At 44.8% G+C, this 18,875-nt stretch overlaps 1 protein-coding gene across 3 annotated transcripts in view; it reads left to right on the top strand.

Annotated features, from left to right (window-relative positions):
- The first annotated feature begins 4,770 nt into the window (after positions 1-4,770).
- atp2b3b (ATPase plasma membrane Ca2+ transporting 3b) overlaps positions 4,771-18,875 on the top strand; it is a 50,470-nt gene continuing 36,365 nt past the window's right edge. For all 3 annotated transcript variants that reach the window (XM_069169246.1, XM_069169248.1, XM_069169247.1), the window contains exons 1-6: positions 4,771-5,298; positions 9,490-10,302; positions 14,648-14,845; positions 16,190-16,447; positions 17,014-17,139; positions 18,268-18,393. In XM_069169246.1, coding sequence (XP_069025347.1) covers positions 10,053-10,302; positions 14,648-14,845; positions 16,190-16,447; positions 17,014-17,139; positions 18,268-18,393 — 958 coding nt within the window. In that variant the 5' untranslated portion in view covers positions 4,771-5,298; positions 9,490-10,052. The remainder of the gene's footprint in view (positions 5,299-9,489; positions 10,303-14,647; positions 14,846-16,189; positions 16,448-17,013; positions 17,140-18,267; positions 18,394-18,875) is intronic.

The following is an 18,875-nucleotide window of genomic DNA, read 5'->3' as shown; positions in this document are numbered from 1 at the left end:
CGACATCGACGGTGCTCATTTTCACTTTTATGCAAATAATAATAACAACAAGCAAACAAAAAAACAGCCCAAAAAAGTAGAAGTGAAATGTTGCATTATTTATTGTCACAGAAGCAGACAGGTGCTTCAACAGTGGAGAAGTCAGTCCATCCGATAGTTGTTGAGATGTTTGGGTCTCTGCCCGAGCAGCGCATCGACGCTGCCGTCCGTAGAGCTCGCGTGGCTTAAAATCTCAGCTGACCAACAGCCGCAACATTTTAATTCAGATGTTGGTAAATTATGATGAACGTATGAGACAACGATTTTTTTTTCTAACTGAGCCCAAATGTAAAGGACAAAAACACAACAACAGAAATGACTCGTGTGACATCAAACAAATGGTTCTTTATTTATGGTGAATCATTCAGAGGAAGGTGGGTCATCGTCGTCTCACAGGAAGAAGGTTTCTGGGTTCGGACCTGCTGCTCGGCTGGAGCCTTTCTAAGTGAGGTTCGCATGTTCAAATCACGTGTGCTGCACTGATATTATTGTCTGTAGGTGTTAATGTAAGTGTGAAGGGTTGTCTGTTTTTCTATGTAGGCCCTGTGATGGATCGGCGACATGCCCTCCCCCCCCAACCCCCGTTAGTTTATTTTAATGCATATTTGTGATATTTATTGACAGTAGAAAGAAAATCTATCTAAACATATTAAAAATTCATGCTACTGTTTCTGGGAAGTGGAAGTATTGACCACTGGAAACCAGCAGGAAGTGTGCATACAACATTTGCACATGTCTGTCTTGTTAAAGCATTGTTTTTTTGTTTTTGTTTTTTTGTGGAAAGTGCAAGTCTTTGCAAGACATGCAACAAGGTCCAGATGGACAGCAGTCAAACCTTAGATTTTGCAGGTTAACGTGGTATTCGTCTCAACCCGCCCGTATGTGGTTGTGCCTGTTTAAAAACAGCTGAGTTAAACCCACAAATCTCCCAAAGGACTTGATCAAATTTAAAAAGTGACTGTAGCCACACCCTCCAGTGATGTCACGGCACACTGACACATAGTGATGTAATTCAGGGTGTTAGCTGTCGGGGAAAAAGCTTCACTCCGACTGGCTTCTTAAAACCGAATATTATCTAATACCTCTTTTTGCTGGAAAACAAATCTCGGAGTAATGTAACTACTTCTTTTCTAACATGTTTCAGGCAAAGCTTAAAATTCCTTAACAATTAATTTGAACCCAATAACACAAAACTAAACACTGACTGTCAAACCGTTATTAAAAGTTCTTCACTACAACTTAAATTTGGATTTAAAGAAAATTACGAGTATGTAGATCACAAATGACTGCAGTGAAAACATGTTTTTACCATGAGATAGATAGACAGATAGATAGACAGATAGATAGATAGATAGATAGATAGATAGATAGACAGACTTTATTACCTCAAATCAATGCTGTGTTTCAAATGTTGTACTTCATTACTAACTCTCACTATTTTCATTGCATCAGTGTGTTCACACCGTCAGTACAGAAACATGCAGTTCACTACAAGCACCAGGATGATGCACTCAAAACGGTCCAAACAAAAGAAGTGTGAAACACTGGAACACTTTCCACCCTTAAACGGTCGCCATCTTGGCTCCGTGGAGGAAGGGGGCGGGGCCACCGATGGAAATAATTTTCAAATTAAAAGCCTGTGAGGAAGCTGCAGCTGTTCCTGAACACAAAGTGTTTCTTCTTCACTGCTGCTGGACAGAAGAATCAGTGTGTTTATTATTATAATTTAAACACCTTTCATACCAGCCTGGAACACAACACGACAATGATCCCGCAAATACATCCGGAAACCTTCGCAGGAATATTTTTAAAGAAGAGAGAAGTGGCCTGGTCGAATGTGTCCCCGACAAATCCAGTCGTTCCTCTGGAGTCCTTTAATAGCATCCAAACCCCTCCAGCAAGCAGCAGCTGGAAAGAATCATGCGTGAAGAATTGGCAGAACATCTGTGAAACAACTGTTATCATTCATATCAAGTCTGTCATCAAAAATATAGTTGGACATGGAGAACATTGAAAAAGGTTGGACTTTGTGGTTTGTATTTCCAGTGTAGAATTTCTGTTTATCTTTTATTATATAAAGGCACAGTTCAACTTTAAAAAATGAAAATATTTTAGAATGCAAAATGTTTTTTTGAGTTTTGTTTTGTACTTTGCTTTGTTAGATTTCATTATTTTGAATGGATGTTGTTGATCAGTGTCTCAATCTTTTTTGATGATTTTAAGTGAGCGCAGTTTGTATTTACTTACAGTTTAAAAACGGAAGTATATTTTTAACGTCCCTTCACGCATATTACAGTATCTGTATGACTGTCCACTGTTCTTAGTAGATTCTGTTTTTTCCCAGATGAGGTGTTTTGAAAGGAGAAGGAGAATTTTTTTTAGTTATATTTGTGAAAAGAAAACATTTAGATTCATCCTTAGAGGAAGTGTGTCAAATATATGTTGTATTTGCCTCTGGGAGATGGTGTTGAACAGTTTTGAGATAAGACGAAGGAAAGATAAAATCAACAACAAAGCTTTTCATCTAGATGTGTGTGTGTGTGTGTGTGTGTGTGTGTGTGTGCGCGCCGGCGTGGACGGGTAAGTCTGTGGTCCATCTCCTTGCAGTGTAGAGGATATCTATTAATACGTTCATCTGATTCATCTATAAATACATTTCTCCTCTTTCTCCTCACACTGGCTCGCTGCATAACAAACTTTGACAGTAGCCAGTTGGTTATAGCCATGTATGTGGATTGGGGTGTGTGTGTGTGTGTGTGGGGGGGGGGGTTCTGAGGGACTGCTGCATGTGTGTTGCATGAAATGCGGTTGCATGAAATGAATGTATGAGTCTTTGTTGTTCAGCTCGAGAGCGTGCCAGTTTTCAGCACCGCGGACAGCGCCTCCGGCCGCTGCTTTGTTTAGTCGCACGGAGCAGAAAGAGGAAGGGTCCCCCCCCCCCCCCCCCTCAATGCAAACGCATGTTGCACTTTAACTTCATAGGTTCCTCTTCTGTTGATCTCCGTATTACTGCATGTGCATCCACTTCTGTTCATGTGGTAAAGAACAGAGAGAGGCTGTTGCTCCCAGAAAAAGTGAAACTCATCTGCTCTGGTGCCCTAGAGGACGTTTCCCAGAACTACACAGCAAATAGTCAGAACTGCAAATTAAATAGCACCTTCATGAATTCATACATGTTGGATCACAAATTATTCATCAGTTCAGGATGCGAGCTCACAAAACTTTTATCTAAACCACATTTATGACTTCTATGTGTCGTTTAACATAATGTATCATGGTGGAAAGTAACATTTACTTATTTAATGTACTTCAGTGTACTTTTACTTTCTTATTATCTGGTTTCATACTTCTATTGTGCTGCATTCACGTATTAGATAGATTATTTACATTTTACATTCACATTTGACATAAACACACATGACGGTAATAAAATGTGATGTGGGATAGTGCCAAAGTTTAAAACAGAGTTCTGTCGTGTTTGAGATGTCTGTGACTTGTTCGCAGTTCTAACAAAAAGACACACTTCATGGTTTTAATTAAAATAAATGTCAAAGCTCCAAAAATTAAAGACACGTCTAGATTAATGAATACAAATTTGCGTGGCATGTTTTTTCCCCATTAACCATCTCACAGCCCTGTAGATTTATCTTGTGACCCTCAGGTTGGCAACCAAACCTAACTGTAGCTACATGAAATCATTTAAACATGACTCCTCCCTGACCTGCTGCTCACTAACAGATAAAGTTGTCTATTAATTTAATATAATAATAAGATATCAGTTTTTGGGGGGCGATTTTCTGTATGATGAATACTTTACTTTTTGTAGTTCACATACATTTAGCTGGTATGTTTGGGTGTCATGTATTTCTACAATGATGTACTTTTGGTCAAAGTATCTGAGTTCTCCCTCCAGATGACAGAGTTTAACCAGAGATCCTTCTTCTACAATGTGTTATTACCCACCTGCTGATTTATGTGGCAAAGTATCTCCAGAGCTGCAGGTTTTCTCTCCTTCATTACGGTCCTTTGCCAAAGTCATTCAGCTTTGAATGTAATCCTATTTACTTGCCTTTTTTGGGGTCTTTTTAGTTATATTACAGCACTTCATTCACAATCTGTTTTTGTCACAGCTGCTAAACAATGTGGCATAAAGATGCATTTTAGCTACTGTATGTTGGGATGTGTGAGGAGATGGAACGATATGGTCAAGGCCTTTTAAATGGAAAATTAACTGCAATTGCAAAGTCATGATTTGGATGCTGTTTTGCAGAGTAAGACTTTTTGAGTGTTTGATGTCAGTGATGTTACTGACAGGCTACTTTTGTCGCAGCATGATTTGTCTTACAGTGGAGCATACCCTAAATTAACACTGTAGACTATGGTAAAGAATAACACACTATTTAAGCGAAATAAAGTTTTAAAAAATTTGTGGCATTTAGGCTCCATAATTTATTTTGAAAATCCCTGTAAAAAAAAAAATAGAAAATTAGCAGAACATGTCAGGCCACTAATATTAGGTATAAATGCATGTCCGCGCTGGTATTTTTAAAAGATGGCTCTCGAAGCCAACTGATAATAGACCGAGGCTGCCTCACAACGACAAAAGCGTCCGGTGCGGTGTGTCTGGTCTCGTCATCACGCAGCCGAAGAGGTGGGGGGGTGACGTAAAGAGCAACCCTCACCCCCCTCTCGCGGATGCTGCGACCGAGCTGTGTGCGCGAGCTCTCTCAGCGGCTCAACCCCTCCTCCTCCTCCTCCTCCTCCTCCAAAGATGTCGCATGAGCTTCTCCTCTCGCCGCGGCGTTTCTTTTCTTTTTTTCTTTACTTTCTCTCCCGGCGCCCTTAACAGTGAGCCGAATTCGGTCAAATTAGCAGCTCTCGCGGCCAGCCTCGTCCAGGCGCACGCCCCCCCCCCCCCCCCCCCCCAACGGAGGTGTTTAAAACCTCAACCCGGCGCATCCTCTCTCTCCCTCTCTCGCTCGCTCTCTCGCTCTCTCTCTCTCTTCTCCACCGCCGCAGAACTCCGCCGACCAACCGTCAGGTGACCGCGCGGAGCGGAATATTCATCAGCACCGTCGTCGTCTTTCATCCCTCCGCTCCTTCGGACTCCAGGCAACCGGAGCTGCTGCATCCCCGGTGCCCCCCTGTATCCTCTCATCCGGTTTGGGACATTCTCCGCTCCAAGCACACGCAGATTAACGGGGATTCTGCCTCCCCGCCCGCGCGCTGATGCTGATGTCCTTGAGCTCGGCCTGCACGGTGAGTCCGTGCGTGCCCGCGTGCCTGACTGTTATTTACCCCGGGCGCCCTAGTGCCGTTTTTATGAGGGAAGATGTGTCGGTCGCGCTGGGATTCATGAGCAGCATGTCGGGAGGTTTTTACCGGAGTCCCAGAATGAAGCGCCAACATGGCCTAATGTGGCATTTCTCAACACAGGCCTTACACAGCTGTTATAACAGCCTACAGTGGGGCATACTAGAATCACCTGCCAAACAGCGCTATGGCATTATGAGGAAGTGTGTGTGTGTGTGTGTGTGTGTGTGTGTATGCGTGCGCTCGCGTGTACGCGTGAATGTGCCTGCGCGTGCGTGTGCAGAGCTAATACATAGCCTATCCATCCGTCCAATCCATCCATCCGTCCATCCCTCCATCCGTCCATCCGTCCCTTCGTGTCCTGTGTCAGTTGATGAACGGCTGCAATTCAACATTTTCACCGACCGGCACGCGCTCGTCTCCAGCCTCTTGGTTTTCCCGGGCGCCTGTATGTACCGGGCTACAGGCTATTGGGTATCAATTGCGTTGTTTGTCTCGGTTACGGCGCATCGCACCTGCAGCGCTGAGCTGCGGGGGTGTCGGTTTGATCTGGAGACGGTCCGCGGCCGGAGGGACCTTCACAGGTCGCCCGGCGCAGGGTGGATGTGAGTTGGGCACAGCGGGCCGACGGTGGCCGGGCCGGTAACCTTGCGGAGGGACGTAGGGTAGGCAAGTGGCGCACTATTGGCTCCACTTTGTCTCTCCTTGTATTTTTAGTCGGCCTACAGTGTTTTAATCATGACCTCCCATGTCGGTATGTGCGTTGGGGCTGAGCGGAGGGATGGAGATCAGGCACGTCTGAAGGTGACCAGGAAAGGTCGTTTTGTGTGGGAAACACACTGTTGCACGGGGCAATTCCTGCACAGAGGTGCTGCTGGCAGTTGGTGTGTGTGTGTGTGTGTGTGTGTGTGTGTGTGTGTGTGTGTGTGTGTGTGCGCGTGCGTGCGTGCGTGCGTGCGTGTGTGTGTGTGTGTGTGTGTGTGTATGCAGGTTTGGGTGGAGATGGATAGCGGCTCATGTGGGAGGGACACGGGACACTGTGTGAGAGTGTGTGTCTCTGCATGTGTGTGATACAGATGGATACACATTAGAGTTGACTTTGATCAGCACTGACTGGATCTTTCTTTCTTTCTTTCTTTCTTTCTTTCTTTCTTTCTTTCTTTCTTTCTTTCTTTCTAAGTCTAAATACATCCCTCTTGCTTTTGTCTAACTTTCCCCTTCATCATCATCATCATCATCATCATCATCATCATTCCCCAGTGGCTTTAATGGGCTCTACAGTAATGCAGATATCTGTGCTCCTGTTGGCGGCCCACCTTTAATGGCTCCAGCCACTGACTGTGTGGAATTCTAAGTGTGCTATTCCCGCTGGGCATTACAGAAGTGTGTGGCTGGCGCCGAGCCAGCGACGGCAGGCAGCAGCCCAGATACAAGGGCCTTGCCAGAGGTGACCCCTTAGAGGCCTGTCAAAAAAAAAAGTAGGACTGCAGGTGCACAGGTAAGACTTGCAGGCCGGCCGGCGTACGGAGGGAGACGCAACACTGACAGGTTCACACTCAGACAACGTGGACACGCTCGTCTCAGATGACAAGTGTGTACTAAGGAAAGTCACGTGCTCAAGTGTGTGTTTATGGAGCTTGGGTTGCCCCACTCAGCAGCACACACACACACATACACACACATACACACACACACACACACACACACACACACACACACACACACACACACACACACACACACACACACACTCACAGACAGACAGCCCTGCTGGTGTAGAATCAGATCCCGTGAGGACCTTGTCTCCTGTGTCTTTCCCACTCTGTACCCTTCTCAACCTTCTTGCTGCTGCGATAAAGAGAAAAGACCCGAAGGGAAAATAGCGGCCACTTTAGCTTAAAAAAAACCCAATCAAATTGCTGTGACCCTCTGAGGGATAGTGTGAGGAGGAGCGGGGCGAGCATTCAGGATAAATGGGCAGGCTGCCGAGGATTGTGGTGACCTTTTGTCTGACTCTTTTCATGTTCAAACACATTTTCAGCCAGGACAGCATTTTGTGTGCATTTTATGTAATGCAGACTCACATGTGCGCACACATGCACGTGTGCACTGTATACGTCAACATTATTTCAGGCAAACAGAAAGACAGACTTGGGAGTTAGTCGCCATAGTTTGGAGGATGAACAGAAGAGCTTTTTCTTACACGAGCGTTATAAAATCAGACAGAATCAGTGAGTAAGAGATCGGGCTGGGGAAGAAAACACGACTGCCTGAGTAAATAAATGATTGCAGTAGCAGGAAGCAGATAGACAGGGAGAGCAACAAAATGAGGGAGACGGGAGATGAGGGGTGGGGGGGGGAGAAAGGTAAAATAATAACAAGACACGGCAGGAATGCCAAAAAAACACAAAACATACGGCAGAGGGAGAGATACAATAAATAGATGGAAGAGCAAGCGAGTAAGAAAAGATGGAGAGCAAGAGGAAGCTTCAAAGGCAGAGCAGGGTGACTCAGTCATAAACTAACACTCTCAGTCAGGATAGAAGCGTGGCAGGGCAGAGAGGAGGAGGGAGGGAGGGAGGAGAGGAGGGGAGCGGGAGGGAGAGGGAGGGAGAGGAGAGGAGAGGAGAGGGAGTGAGGAGAGGAGAGGAGAGGAGGGGAGCGGGAGGGAGAGGAGAGGAGAGGAGGGGAGCAGGAAGGAGAGGAGAGGAGAGGAGAGGAGAGGAGAGGAGAGGAGAGGAGAGGAGAGGAGAGGAGCGGGAGTGAGGAGAGGAGAGGAGAGGAGGGGAGCGGGAGGGAGAGGAGAGGAGAGGAGAGGAGAGGAGAGGAGAGGAGAGGAGAGGAGGGAGAGGAGAGGAGCGGGAGTGAGGAGATGCAGAGGGAGCTGAGGGAGAGTGAAGAGGGGAGGAGGAGAAAAGGAATTCATGATGAGCTTCACTTCTGTTTTTTTTCTGAGCTCATCCTTATGTAAAGTACCTTGATCAGGGAATCAGAATATGTTGTGTCATGTGTGATGCCGAGAATGTTTAGTTACAGCCGGCGCTAATTGCTCATGTGGGGATGAAGCTTCATCTCAGGCTGAAGGGAAAGCGAGCTGCCGTTGTGCTCGGCGGTATACTGAGCACTATCGGTGTCAGATACGTTTTAATTAAATCAGTTCCAGAGATGGGTTGAAATGTTAATTCAGTGATTAGGAAATTGTTTTTCAGTAGATTCAACAAGAGCAGCTCACTTCAGGAAATTCCCCTCTTTCAGGTCTCGCACGCGACTTATTAGACTGAACAAATTGGATGTGAATTAATCCCACCTACGAGGTATGTGGATGTGTCCGAGGACACATCGGCGGTTTGTGTGTGTGTCAAAATAAATGGTGCGCGCACCAAGTTAGAAGTAACATTAGATGGGCAACTCACAGGAACCGGCTGCTCATAATATTTATATTTCTTCACGACAAATCCAATGAAAAGACCTTAAACCGACAATGAATATAGTACTTCCATGTTTTGTCTTTTTATCCGCAGCCTCAGATGTGTTTTTCCTCGGTGCCACTGAGCTCAGTTGTTGTCCAAAAACTATTAAGAAGACATCAGTGAGCCACCTTGTTGCACAGGCTGACATCTTCTCTCATTACCATGAGAGCACACACGGTAGATTTGGACTCTGTTTCATATACACGGTCTCGCTGCTGGAAATTGTATCAGTCCGCAGCTAGAAATGTACAATTTACCAGCAGGTTGATAAAAACTACAGTTCCCATTTGTTTTGAGGAAACGACCAGAAAGACAGCGCATCCAATCATCTGTCAGAGACTTTGTCGTTGACTGAAATTCTTCAAGTTGAGTCATTTTTTTTTTTTTTAAGGTTTGGGCTTATTGTACACTCAGACTCGGGAGGTAGAGCTAACGTGGTCCATGGTTAAATGTGCTTCAGAGCTGTGATCTTATGTTTATAGATTTTCAGAACTCTTATGTTTGTACCTATTTTCAAACGTATGTGTTTATGTCCAGTCAAGTTTCACAGCTGGATGCGGTCCCGGCGCGCCTCGTCTCCACCTCACAGAGGATCCTGATGTCATGGTAGTGAGATCGATCGATCGCCCCGAGCGGTAATGTTTCTCTCTCTCCTGCTCTCTCTCAGGTCCTGGTGGTGCAGCAGTAGCTGCCTCTGAACTGGATCCGCTTCCTGTCTCTGATATATCAGCCGCCTTTGTTTCGCTCACCCCTCTCTCCATCCGTCCATCTTCCCTTCGTCCTCCCCGTCCGTCAGTCTGTCTGCCCGTCCGTCCGTCCGTCCATGGACTGGCCGTGACCCCGGAGGGAGGGGGACAGAAACGAGGAAAGAGTGGAGTCGCAGAGGACCCGAAGGAAAAGAAAGCTGGATTCATTCAGACGTCACGCTTCTGAAGTGCCCCTGCTCGCTGTCCTTCATCCCCCTCACCCTCCTCCTCCACCTCCTTCTGTTATGGAGATTTAAAGGAGCAGTGGGAGGCTAGGCCGAGATAGTGAGGAGAAAGAAATATACCACCCTTAAATAATATTAGAAAGGGGTTTGGTGCGTATCTTTAAAATTACACATTTCAGTAAAAAAATTTTAGTTTCAGACTGTTGGTCACATGAACAACCCTCCACCAACCAAACGAAAGGGGACCTGAGCAGACTACGGAGAGAGAGGAGGACCAAAGCAGAAAAAAACTCAGTGACATGTCAACAACAGCCACGATGGGTGAAATGGCAAACAGCGCTGTGGAGTTTTATCCCAAAGGGACTCGAGGCGGGGGCGGAGGAGGAGGAAGGGCAGACGGCAGCAATGCAGGGGGAGAGTTTGGGGTCACGGTGATGGAGCTCAGGGAGCTGATGGAGCTCCGAGGGGCCGACGCCATACAGAAGGTCCAGGACAGCTACGGAGACACAGAGGGGCTCTGCCAGAGACTACAGTCCCACACCTCAGACGGTGAGCAATGGAGGGCTGAATGGAGGGATGGACGGATGAATAATGGAGGAGTAGATGGCTAGATGGATGAATGGGATGCAGCACATGTGTATGAATAGGCTGACGGAGGAACGGTTGGGTGGAAGAGGAGGTACATGAATGGGTGAAAAAAGCTGGATTGTAGAGCTTGTAGATGACACTGAGATTGGCTGAAAGAAGGACGGATGAGATCGTACTCTCGGTCGGAGTCACACATAAACAACGCCGCACGAGCAGTGATGCTGCGAACTCCGTCCGAATCACCCGTCTTGATTTCAGTGTCATCGTCGTGTTCTCAAACCAAACAGATTATGTGTGGTCGGCAAGCATTCTGCAACACATTTTGTTCTCGCATGCCGACAACACACACACACACACACACACACACACACACACACACACACACACACACACACACACATTATAATGATGTTCCTTTTTATTTGATCCACAACAAGTGGACTGAATTCCCCCTCTCGTTTGATTCAGCCGGCAACAAACCTCACACAGATGAAAAACAGCTTTTCCATGAGTCGGTGAAAACACATTTTACTCATGGAGCGTAATCCTTGTTTATAGAAGATGGTTTTTATGTTGATGCACAGAGAAGATGGGCGGACGGACAGATTGATGAATGGATGACGGGATTATAGTGGATGAATGAATGGGAAGCTGATAGAGTAAATCAATAAATGGATGGTTGGAGTAAAAGTGTGCGAGGATTAAGTAGAATCTCTGACAGCGTCCCTGCCGGGGGGAGCGGAGTTTGTGGTGCTGTTTAACTGTATGACTTTATACTGACTGGTGTTTCTGTTATTTTGAGCCTCCTGTTCATATTAGTGAGGGGTTGACAAAATAACAGTTTGCATAATTCTCTGAGACAATTTCAACATTTCAACAATATTGACCTTAATGGAGCCACAGACTCCTGTAGGACTCTTAGACGGCCACAAATCTTCTTTTCTGAAAACCAGGAACCACCAAATGTTTTGCTTAAAATAATGACTCAAATGAGTAATCAGTCATCTAGCGACGATAAACTGATCAGATCAATTCTTCGGTTCCAGTTTAATCTACTTGCTACTTATCTCAAGTAATTATTACCAATTTCTGACAATTTATTGACCAGTGAATGTAAAAATAATCAATAAATAAATCTAAAATTTAAATAGTCATAAGCAGCAGTGCTATTAGTAACAGATGCATTGAATTTATTACTGAATTTTTGGTATTTCAAGTTGACTGATCTTTTTATTTGTCAAATTGATTAATCAACTAGTCATATCTGTTGTATTGCTGTGAATTTTTAAGTTCGTATGTCTATCTTTGTGAGGACATTCATTGATATAATGTGTTTCCTTAAGATAACTTGACCATCACACCTCAGAGCCCAGCCTCAACTAACTCTAACCTGAATCCTAAACCAAGGCTTGACCTTCAAACGCTCCTTTCAAGGGTGTGAGATTGTGAGCACCAGAACATCCTCACTCCAGTAGTCTAAAACTAAAACTGTTGTACAAATACACACAAACACAAATACACACACACACACACACACACACACACACACACACACACACACACACACACACACACACACACACACACACACACACACACACACACACACACACACAGCACAACTTAATATGATTATATGATTAAGCCAATCAAGGACTCATAATGACTGCTATGTGTAGGATTTGGGTCTGTGTGTGTGCCTGTGCCCACTTGTATGTTCTAACAGGGGTGTGGTACCACACTACGCCCACTCCTTCAACTAGTTTGTAACCTAGCAACACAACAGCAGAGAGAAGTTGGCTTGGAAAGTCAGTAAGAGAGAGAGAGAGAGATGACGGAGAACTGTGAGATGGAGATGGTGAGGAACAGAGAGGGGTGAATGGAAGAAGAAGAGAGAATGTATGAGGTGTGTGTGTGTGTGTGTGTGTGTGTGTGTGTGTGTGTGTGTGTGTGAGAGAGAGAGAGAGAGAGAGAGAGAGAGAGAGAGATGGAGAAAAAGTGAGAGGGTTGGTGGGTGTTGAGTTACAGTAAGTCTGTGTTGAGTGTTGCTAATTTGATACTGTGAGCTGGTCAGGAATCAGTGCAGCAGGTCCCAACAAACCTCACACACACACACACACACACACACACACACACACACACACACACACACACACACACACACACACACACACACACACACACACACACACACACATAAACAGAGTCATGTATCTGCAGATGTCCCTACAAGGCACAGTTGGCAAACAACACACACAACACACACACACACACACACACACACACACACACACACACACACACACACACACACACACACACACACACACACGCTGCTCTCCACGCACTTGGACGGGCTTCTTTTGCACTGCGCTGACTTTTCACAAATCACATATGGTGTCATCTGATGCGACGAAGCAGCCAAAGTGCACACGCAGATGAAGAAAGATGTTCCTCGCCCCACCTCGGAAGAAATCTAATGTCATTACTCCAAAACTGAAACTTGTGAGTGATCGCTGAGAGACCCCGCAGCTCCAAGATATTTCTAGCTGCAGATCTGAGGCGTTTCGACGCAACAAAAGCTGCTGCCTCGGCTTTGTGTCATCACAATGAAAGTGATCACGGAGCTGGAAAAACATGGGCACACACAGCACCACGCAAATATAGGGTTAAACACTCCACACGCATATATACATTATGATGCAGCTGATGCTGAACATCATCTGTAATATGATCCATAGAGCAGGGTGGGTTAAACCAATACCTCTCTCACACACACACACACACACAGACACACACACACACACACACACACACACACACACACACACACACACACACACACACACACACACATATATACACAGATCTGGATAGTCCAGCACTGCAGTATGAGACCATTATATCTATCCACATTGAAGAGACAGAAAAGGAGGAGGAGGAGAAACGATGAGAAAGAGAAAGAGGGATTGAGAGAAAGTGTGTGTGTGTGTGTGTGTGTGTGTGTGTGTGTGTGTGTGTGTGTGTGTGTGTGTGTGTGTGTGTGTGTGTGTGTGTGTGGTGATGGGGGGGTGGGTGAGTGAGGGCTGAGGAGGGAAAGCTAGAACAGCTTGCCGCATTGTCAAGGACACATCAAGGAGAGATTGAGAGAGAGAGGAGGAGGAGAGACGACGAGAGAGGGAGGCAGTGGAAGAAGATGAGGAGAAAAGGGAAAGAATGGAGGGATGGATGAGAAAGGGAGAGAGAGAGGGACTAATGAAAAGAGGATACAGCTCCCTACGATTACTCAGCATAAGGTCACCTGTTTTCTCCCTCTCTCTCTCTCTCTCGCTCTCCTGCCTCGACTTGGCCTGAACCCTGTTGAGCGTCATATTGCTACACAACTCTTCGGCAACGCTGGGAGCTACATATGACTCCCTGCAGCAAGCACATTGGACCAGGATGACTCCAACACACACACACACACACACACACACACACACACACACACACACACACACACACACACACACACACGCGCGCGCACACATGCGCACACACATGCGCACACACACACACGACCAAACAGACGCAAAGACAGTCAGCAATCTCGGCCAACCACGACATACAAATTCCTCTTCCCCTCTTCCCAGCAGCCAATCCAAAAAAAAAGAAGAAAAGCTCTGCTCCAAACCTACCACACTGGAGGAATGACATCACCTGTTGCTGGGCAGAAACCTGTTAGAGACAGGAAGCCATAGACCTGATATCCTGGTCACCATGGAAACTGAATTACTTCGGGGTGAGGTTGAAGGGGAGAGGAGGGTGAGGATGGAGATGGGAGAGAGAGAGAGTTTGGAGGGAAGACAGGAAATTTGGAGTTGACATTATTAATGGAGTTTTAAACTATTTTACCGGACAGAAAAAGTTTGGCCTTTTGTTGATGGATGATTCTTCGTCGTGTTCTTGTATGTGTGCGTGTAGCAGTGAGTGTAAGCTGTCTGTGAGTGTCCTATTGATAAGCTACCACCTGCTACACAGTGCTGGATAAAAATATTTCCACACTTTCATCAGTGAAAATGGACCTGGGAGCATTTAAATGACGATTAATTCACAAGAATCTCACTGAAATTAAATAAACCATCAGGCTGTTAGTTTAAACAGTTCCAAAGAGACTCACAATTGTGAATGTGTGACTGTGCGTGCAGGTGTTTTTTTTATTTTATTTTTTATCTCGTAGCATGTGAATTTCAATTTCTGTCATTTTAGTTTGATTTGCTAAAATCTCCACCTTTTCTCACCTTGAGTCTTCCTCTCCGTCTCCCAGGTCTCAGCGGGGAGCCGGCAGATCTGGAGCGTCGAGGCCAAACGTTCGGCCAAAACTTCATCCCTCCAAAGAAGGCTAAGACTTTCCTGGAGCTCGTGTGGGAGGCCTTACAGGACGTCACGCTCATCATCTTAGAGGCCGCCGCCATCATCTCCCTCGGCCTCTCTTTCTACCAGCCTCCTGGATCGGAAACCGAATGTGAGGGTGTGGGCGGCGGGCGGTGGCGTCGGTGGTCCGGCAGGATGTGAGACGAAGTCTGGCGAGCCAGACCAGATGTTTTAGGCAAAAGGGTAGACAGAGAGATGGAGGGAAGTAGAAGACATAGAAAAGAAAGGAAGGAGAGCATACAGGTTCAGGAGGAGAGCAGGGATGAGACGGTTGAATCAAGCCTGTGTAAATTACATGATGACGGTCATGCAAGTGTAGAAAGAAGCAGCCTAATAAATTGACCAAAAAGAGCTAAATCCATCCAAACCAGTCAGCTAATGAAGACCTTAAGATACAGTTAAAAAAAAGTTCGTAACTTTGAGTTAAAGTAATTTGGTCAAACTCGAATTTCTTAAACTTCCAAGGCTCGTGTGCTAAAAGGCGTCACAAGACCTGAAAAACGACTTGTTTCACTGTCAGAATCTGATTCGCTCAGTTTGTTAACGTTTGAAAGTATTGAAGAGCTGCACACTTTATTTATTTTATTTCCATTCAATTAAACTGGAAGTTGGTTGGTGGAAGTCTGGTGAGCGCTCGCTGCCCAAAGGTCTTTTTTAAGTTTTCTAATGTTAGCTGCAGTTATCCAGCGTGAACTACTGGTCACAGAAAAATAAGTAACACCGTAGCGGTGACTTGAGAAAGGTGTTGATTGATAATTAATTTGATCTTAACTTGCTAATTTGGGGATAATGCCTTAAAGTTAACAAACTGATTTTTTTTAAAAAGTCAGCAAACTAATTCAACGATGTTAGTTACATCTAATTGAAGTTTGCAAAACATTAACCAACATAAACTAGTGTTGTATTCCAGAGACAACATCCCTGGATATTTGTAAGAGGAGCGATGTGTGAATTCTTCTTTTTAAAGATATATAGTCTCACTTTGAAAGTAAGCTCATGTGTAAGTAAAGTGTGCTGAGTAGAGAAGGTTCAGAATATCTTCAATCATCTCTGATGTGATTGTTGCCTCAGAGAGAAAGAGAAAGGTTTATTACCTGGGCTCACACTTACTTTACAAGACTGTGTTAATTAAGCAACATATTATACTTTGTTCCCGTTCATTTTCTTGTTGTTTGGATAAATCAGAAATAGCACATATTTAATGATATAATAACATTTGAACATAACATTACATCTAAATGTCTCACTGTGACTCACCAGCAAGAATCTGGAGGTTTTGATTTTTAATATCATCTGGTGGTGGTGACCCTTTAATTTACATTTAATTTGGCTTTCCATCTGACATTTGATAACTTATGTGACAACAGCTTGTACTTCAATAAGGTTTTATTCACAAATGATCGAACCAACCGCCGACCCCTTCTCCTCCCTCCAGCATGTGGGGACGGGTCAGGCGGCGCGGAGGACGAAGGCGAGGCCGACGCCGGCTGGATCGAGGGTGCAGCCATCCTGCTGTCCGTCGTCTGTGTTGTCCTGGTGACGGCGTTCAACGACTGGTCCAAAGAAAAGCAGTTTCGGGGTCTGCAGAGTCGGATCGAGCAAGAGCAGAAGTTTACTGTCGTGCGGAAAGGAAATGTCATCCAAATACCTGTGGCTGACATGGTGGTGGGGGACATGGCTCAGATCAAATACGGTAAGGAAACCAACAAATCCTTCATTTGTAAAAGAAGCAGCAACTTACAAATATTTTTTTTAACATGATTTAAACATGTTTTCCTACTGAATGTAATAGATTCACATTTTTCAGAATTAGGCTGATTCACTTTATTGCTTAGAGTTAAGACGGGAAAGTTGATGCCACACTCAAGTCTGCATATTAATCTAGAGCCACCAGGTAATTACAGTTTGCCTGGCTCTCTCTAAAACTAAATCAGTCTGCCAGCACCTCCATGTTACTAATAACATGTCTTTGACAGTGATTTTCTTGAATATTTCACATCTGCCCTGTTCAGTTTTTATTTACTAAGCCTTAAAAGGCAAACAAAAATGTTTTTTTTTTTTGTATTTACATGCGCCAATGTTCACTGCTGGTAGATTGGCTTCTTTTCATAAAGTGCATTATTAAACAAGGATTAATTGTATGATAATCGATAGATAACTAAAATTCCACGATCTTGACAGGCCCGGCGTTGACATGTTCCGAAACTAAAAGGAACTGAAAGGTGACTCAAACACTGATCTGTACATGTCCGTGTTCAGGGGACCTGCTGCCAACGGATGGTATCTTGGTCCAAGGCAACGATCTGAAGATCGACGAGAGCTCTCTTACAGGGGAGTCTGACCACGTACGCAAATGTGTGGATAAGGACCCCATGCTGCTCTCAGGTTTGTTTCACATTTGGATTTTACCTCTCTGCCAAGCCAGTACTTCTTGGAGGATATCGCGCCAAGTCAAGTTCCTTTTATATTTATGTAGCCCAATATTTGAAGCAATACCTCTGAGGGAATTACGATCTGTACAGCATGCAACACCCTGTGTCCTCAGTGAACCAGAGTAGTCTGTATCCTTCAAAACAGAAAATGTTTATGTAAATTGGACCTTTGGAAATGGGCTGCTTTTATGTGTTATGTCACTGTCTGGTTTGGTGTTGCTCAAAATGCAGAGCTGTAGTTCATGTCCTCCTCATGACGAAGCCACAGATACATGTGATAACCAAACAGCTCTGCAGTTCCCCCTCAGCTGCGTTTTAGCCTCTTTCAGCTCATTGTTTGTGCAACTTTTCTGTTTTGGCTCAGTGTCACCACTTTAATTACAGCATGTTTCAGTGGCGAAGCGCTGGTAAAGCACCTCTTTGCCTAGCAGCACGACAGCCAGACACTCGTTAGAAACTTGCTGTTAAACAAAGTGCAACATATGAAAAAGCTGAAAAGAAATTCTCAGGAATTTGTGGAAACCAAAACTGAATGCAGCAGAATTAACATCCATCTATCTATCAATGTTCACCAGTTAAGGGAATGAAGATTTTTCATTCTCTTGACTCATGATTGATTTAGAGTTTTCTCCACGTTACTCTGGTGCCAGCAGCTCCAAATCTTAAGTGTGCATCAGATGAGAAGGACGTCGTGCGTCCAGATTTTGTTATTTATTATTTATAACAGTTTGGCAGAGCTCCAAAAGCAAAAACTACTCACAATATAGCATTTTTCAATATTTCTGGGTCACCAAGTCACATCTGCACAGCTCCAAGTAAGTCAAGTGTGACAGCAGGACCAGTCTGAGTCAAGTCACACGTCCTTATTTTTGTGACTCAAGTCGTACTTAAGTCTCAAAGCTTAAGTCTCCGGCTCTGGCTGAGCTCTCAGCACTTCGTCCCCACCGAGTTGAGAGAGCAGCTCAGCCCGTCACGTCATATGTTGTGCATTAAGAACTGTCATACATTCTTGTTTTATATCTATGACCATAGAGAGCTCCTCTTATTTGACTCTAAAGTAGAAATGTGTGTGGATGTCCAGGTACCCATGTGATGGAGGGCTCGGGCAGGATGCTGGTGACAGCTGTGGGGGTCAACTCACAGACGGGCATCATCTTCACCCTGCTGGGTGCTGGAGAGATAGAGGAAGATGGAAAAGACAAGAAAGGTAAGTGGTGAAGTAGAGAGACATTAAATTGAACAGAAATGGTGTTTTGGACCGTAGTTAGTATAAAATAGAGATATTTGTGTTGAAGATACATCTCAGCTTTGTGGCAGTTTTATATGCTCATGTAGGTAGATGGACAAATGGAATATTTAGTGATAGAAAAGTTTTGTTCTTGAAATATGTAAACCAGTGAAGGAAATAAGCAGCTTCACAAAGCCCTCTCTCATACATCTCCAACATCTCTACACATGGATGAACACTTCAAACTGCTCTCAAGTCAGTTATTACATGTATGTACACACACACGTGGATGGATTACTGAGCAGCTCTTCTGGGCACAGGCCTTCTGTTTGATCATATTTCCTGTTGGACATTCAATCAATTGACCACAAAGAGATGCATAACAACCCCAGAGAGACACAAAGGCACAAAATGACTGTAGAGACAAAGTGATCAAAGAGAGACACAAAACTACCATAGAA

This window comes from Embiotoca jacksoni, unplaced genomic scaffold (genome assembly GCF_022577435.1).
Source record: "Embiotoca jacksoni isolate LCO1_2020_lvr unplaced genomic scaffold, fEmbJac1.0.p SCAF_43, whole genome shotgun sequence".
Classification (NCBI taxonomy): Eukaryota; Metazoa; Chordata; class Actinopteri; family Embiotocidae; genus Embiotoca; species Embiotoca jacksoni.
The sequence above is the reverse complement of the archived record's forward strand: the minus strand, read 5'-3'. Positions and strand labels throughout refer to the sequence as shown.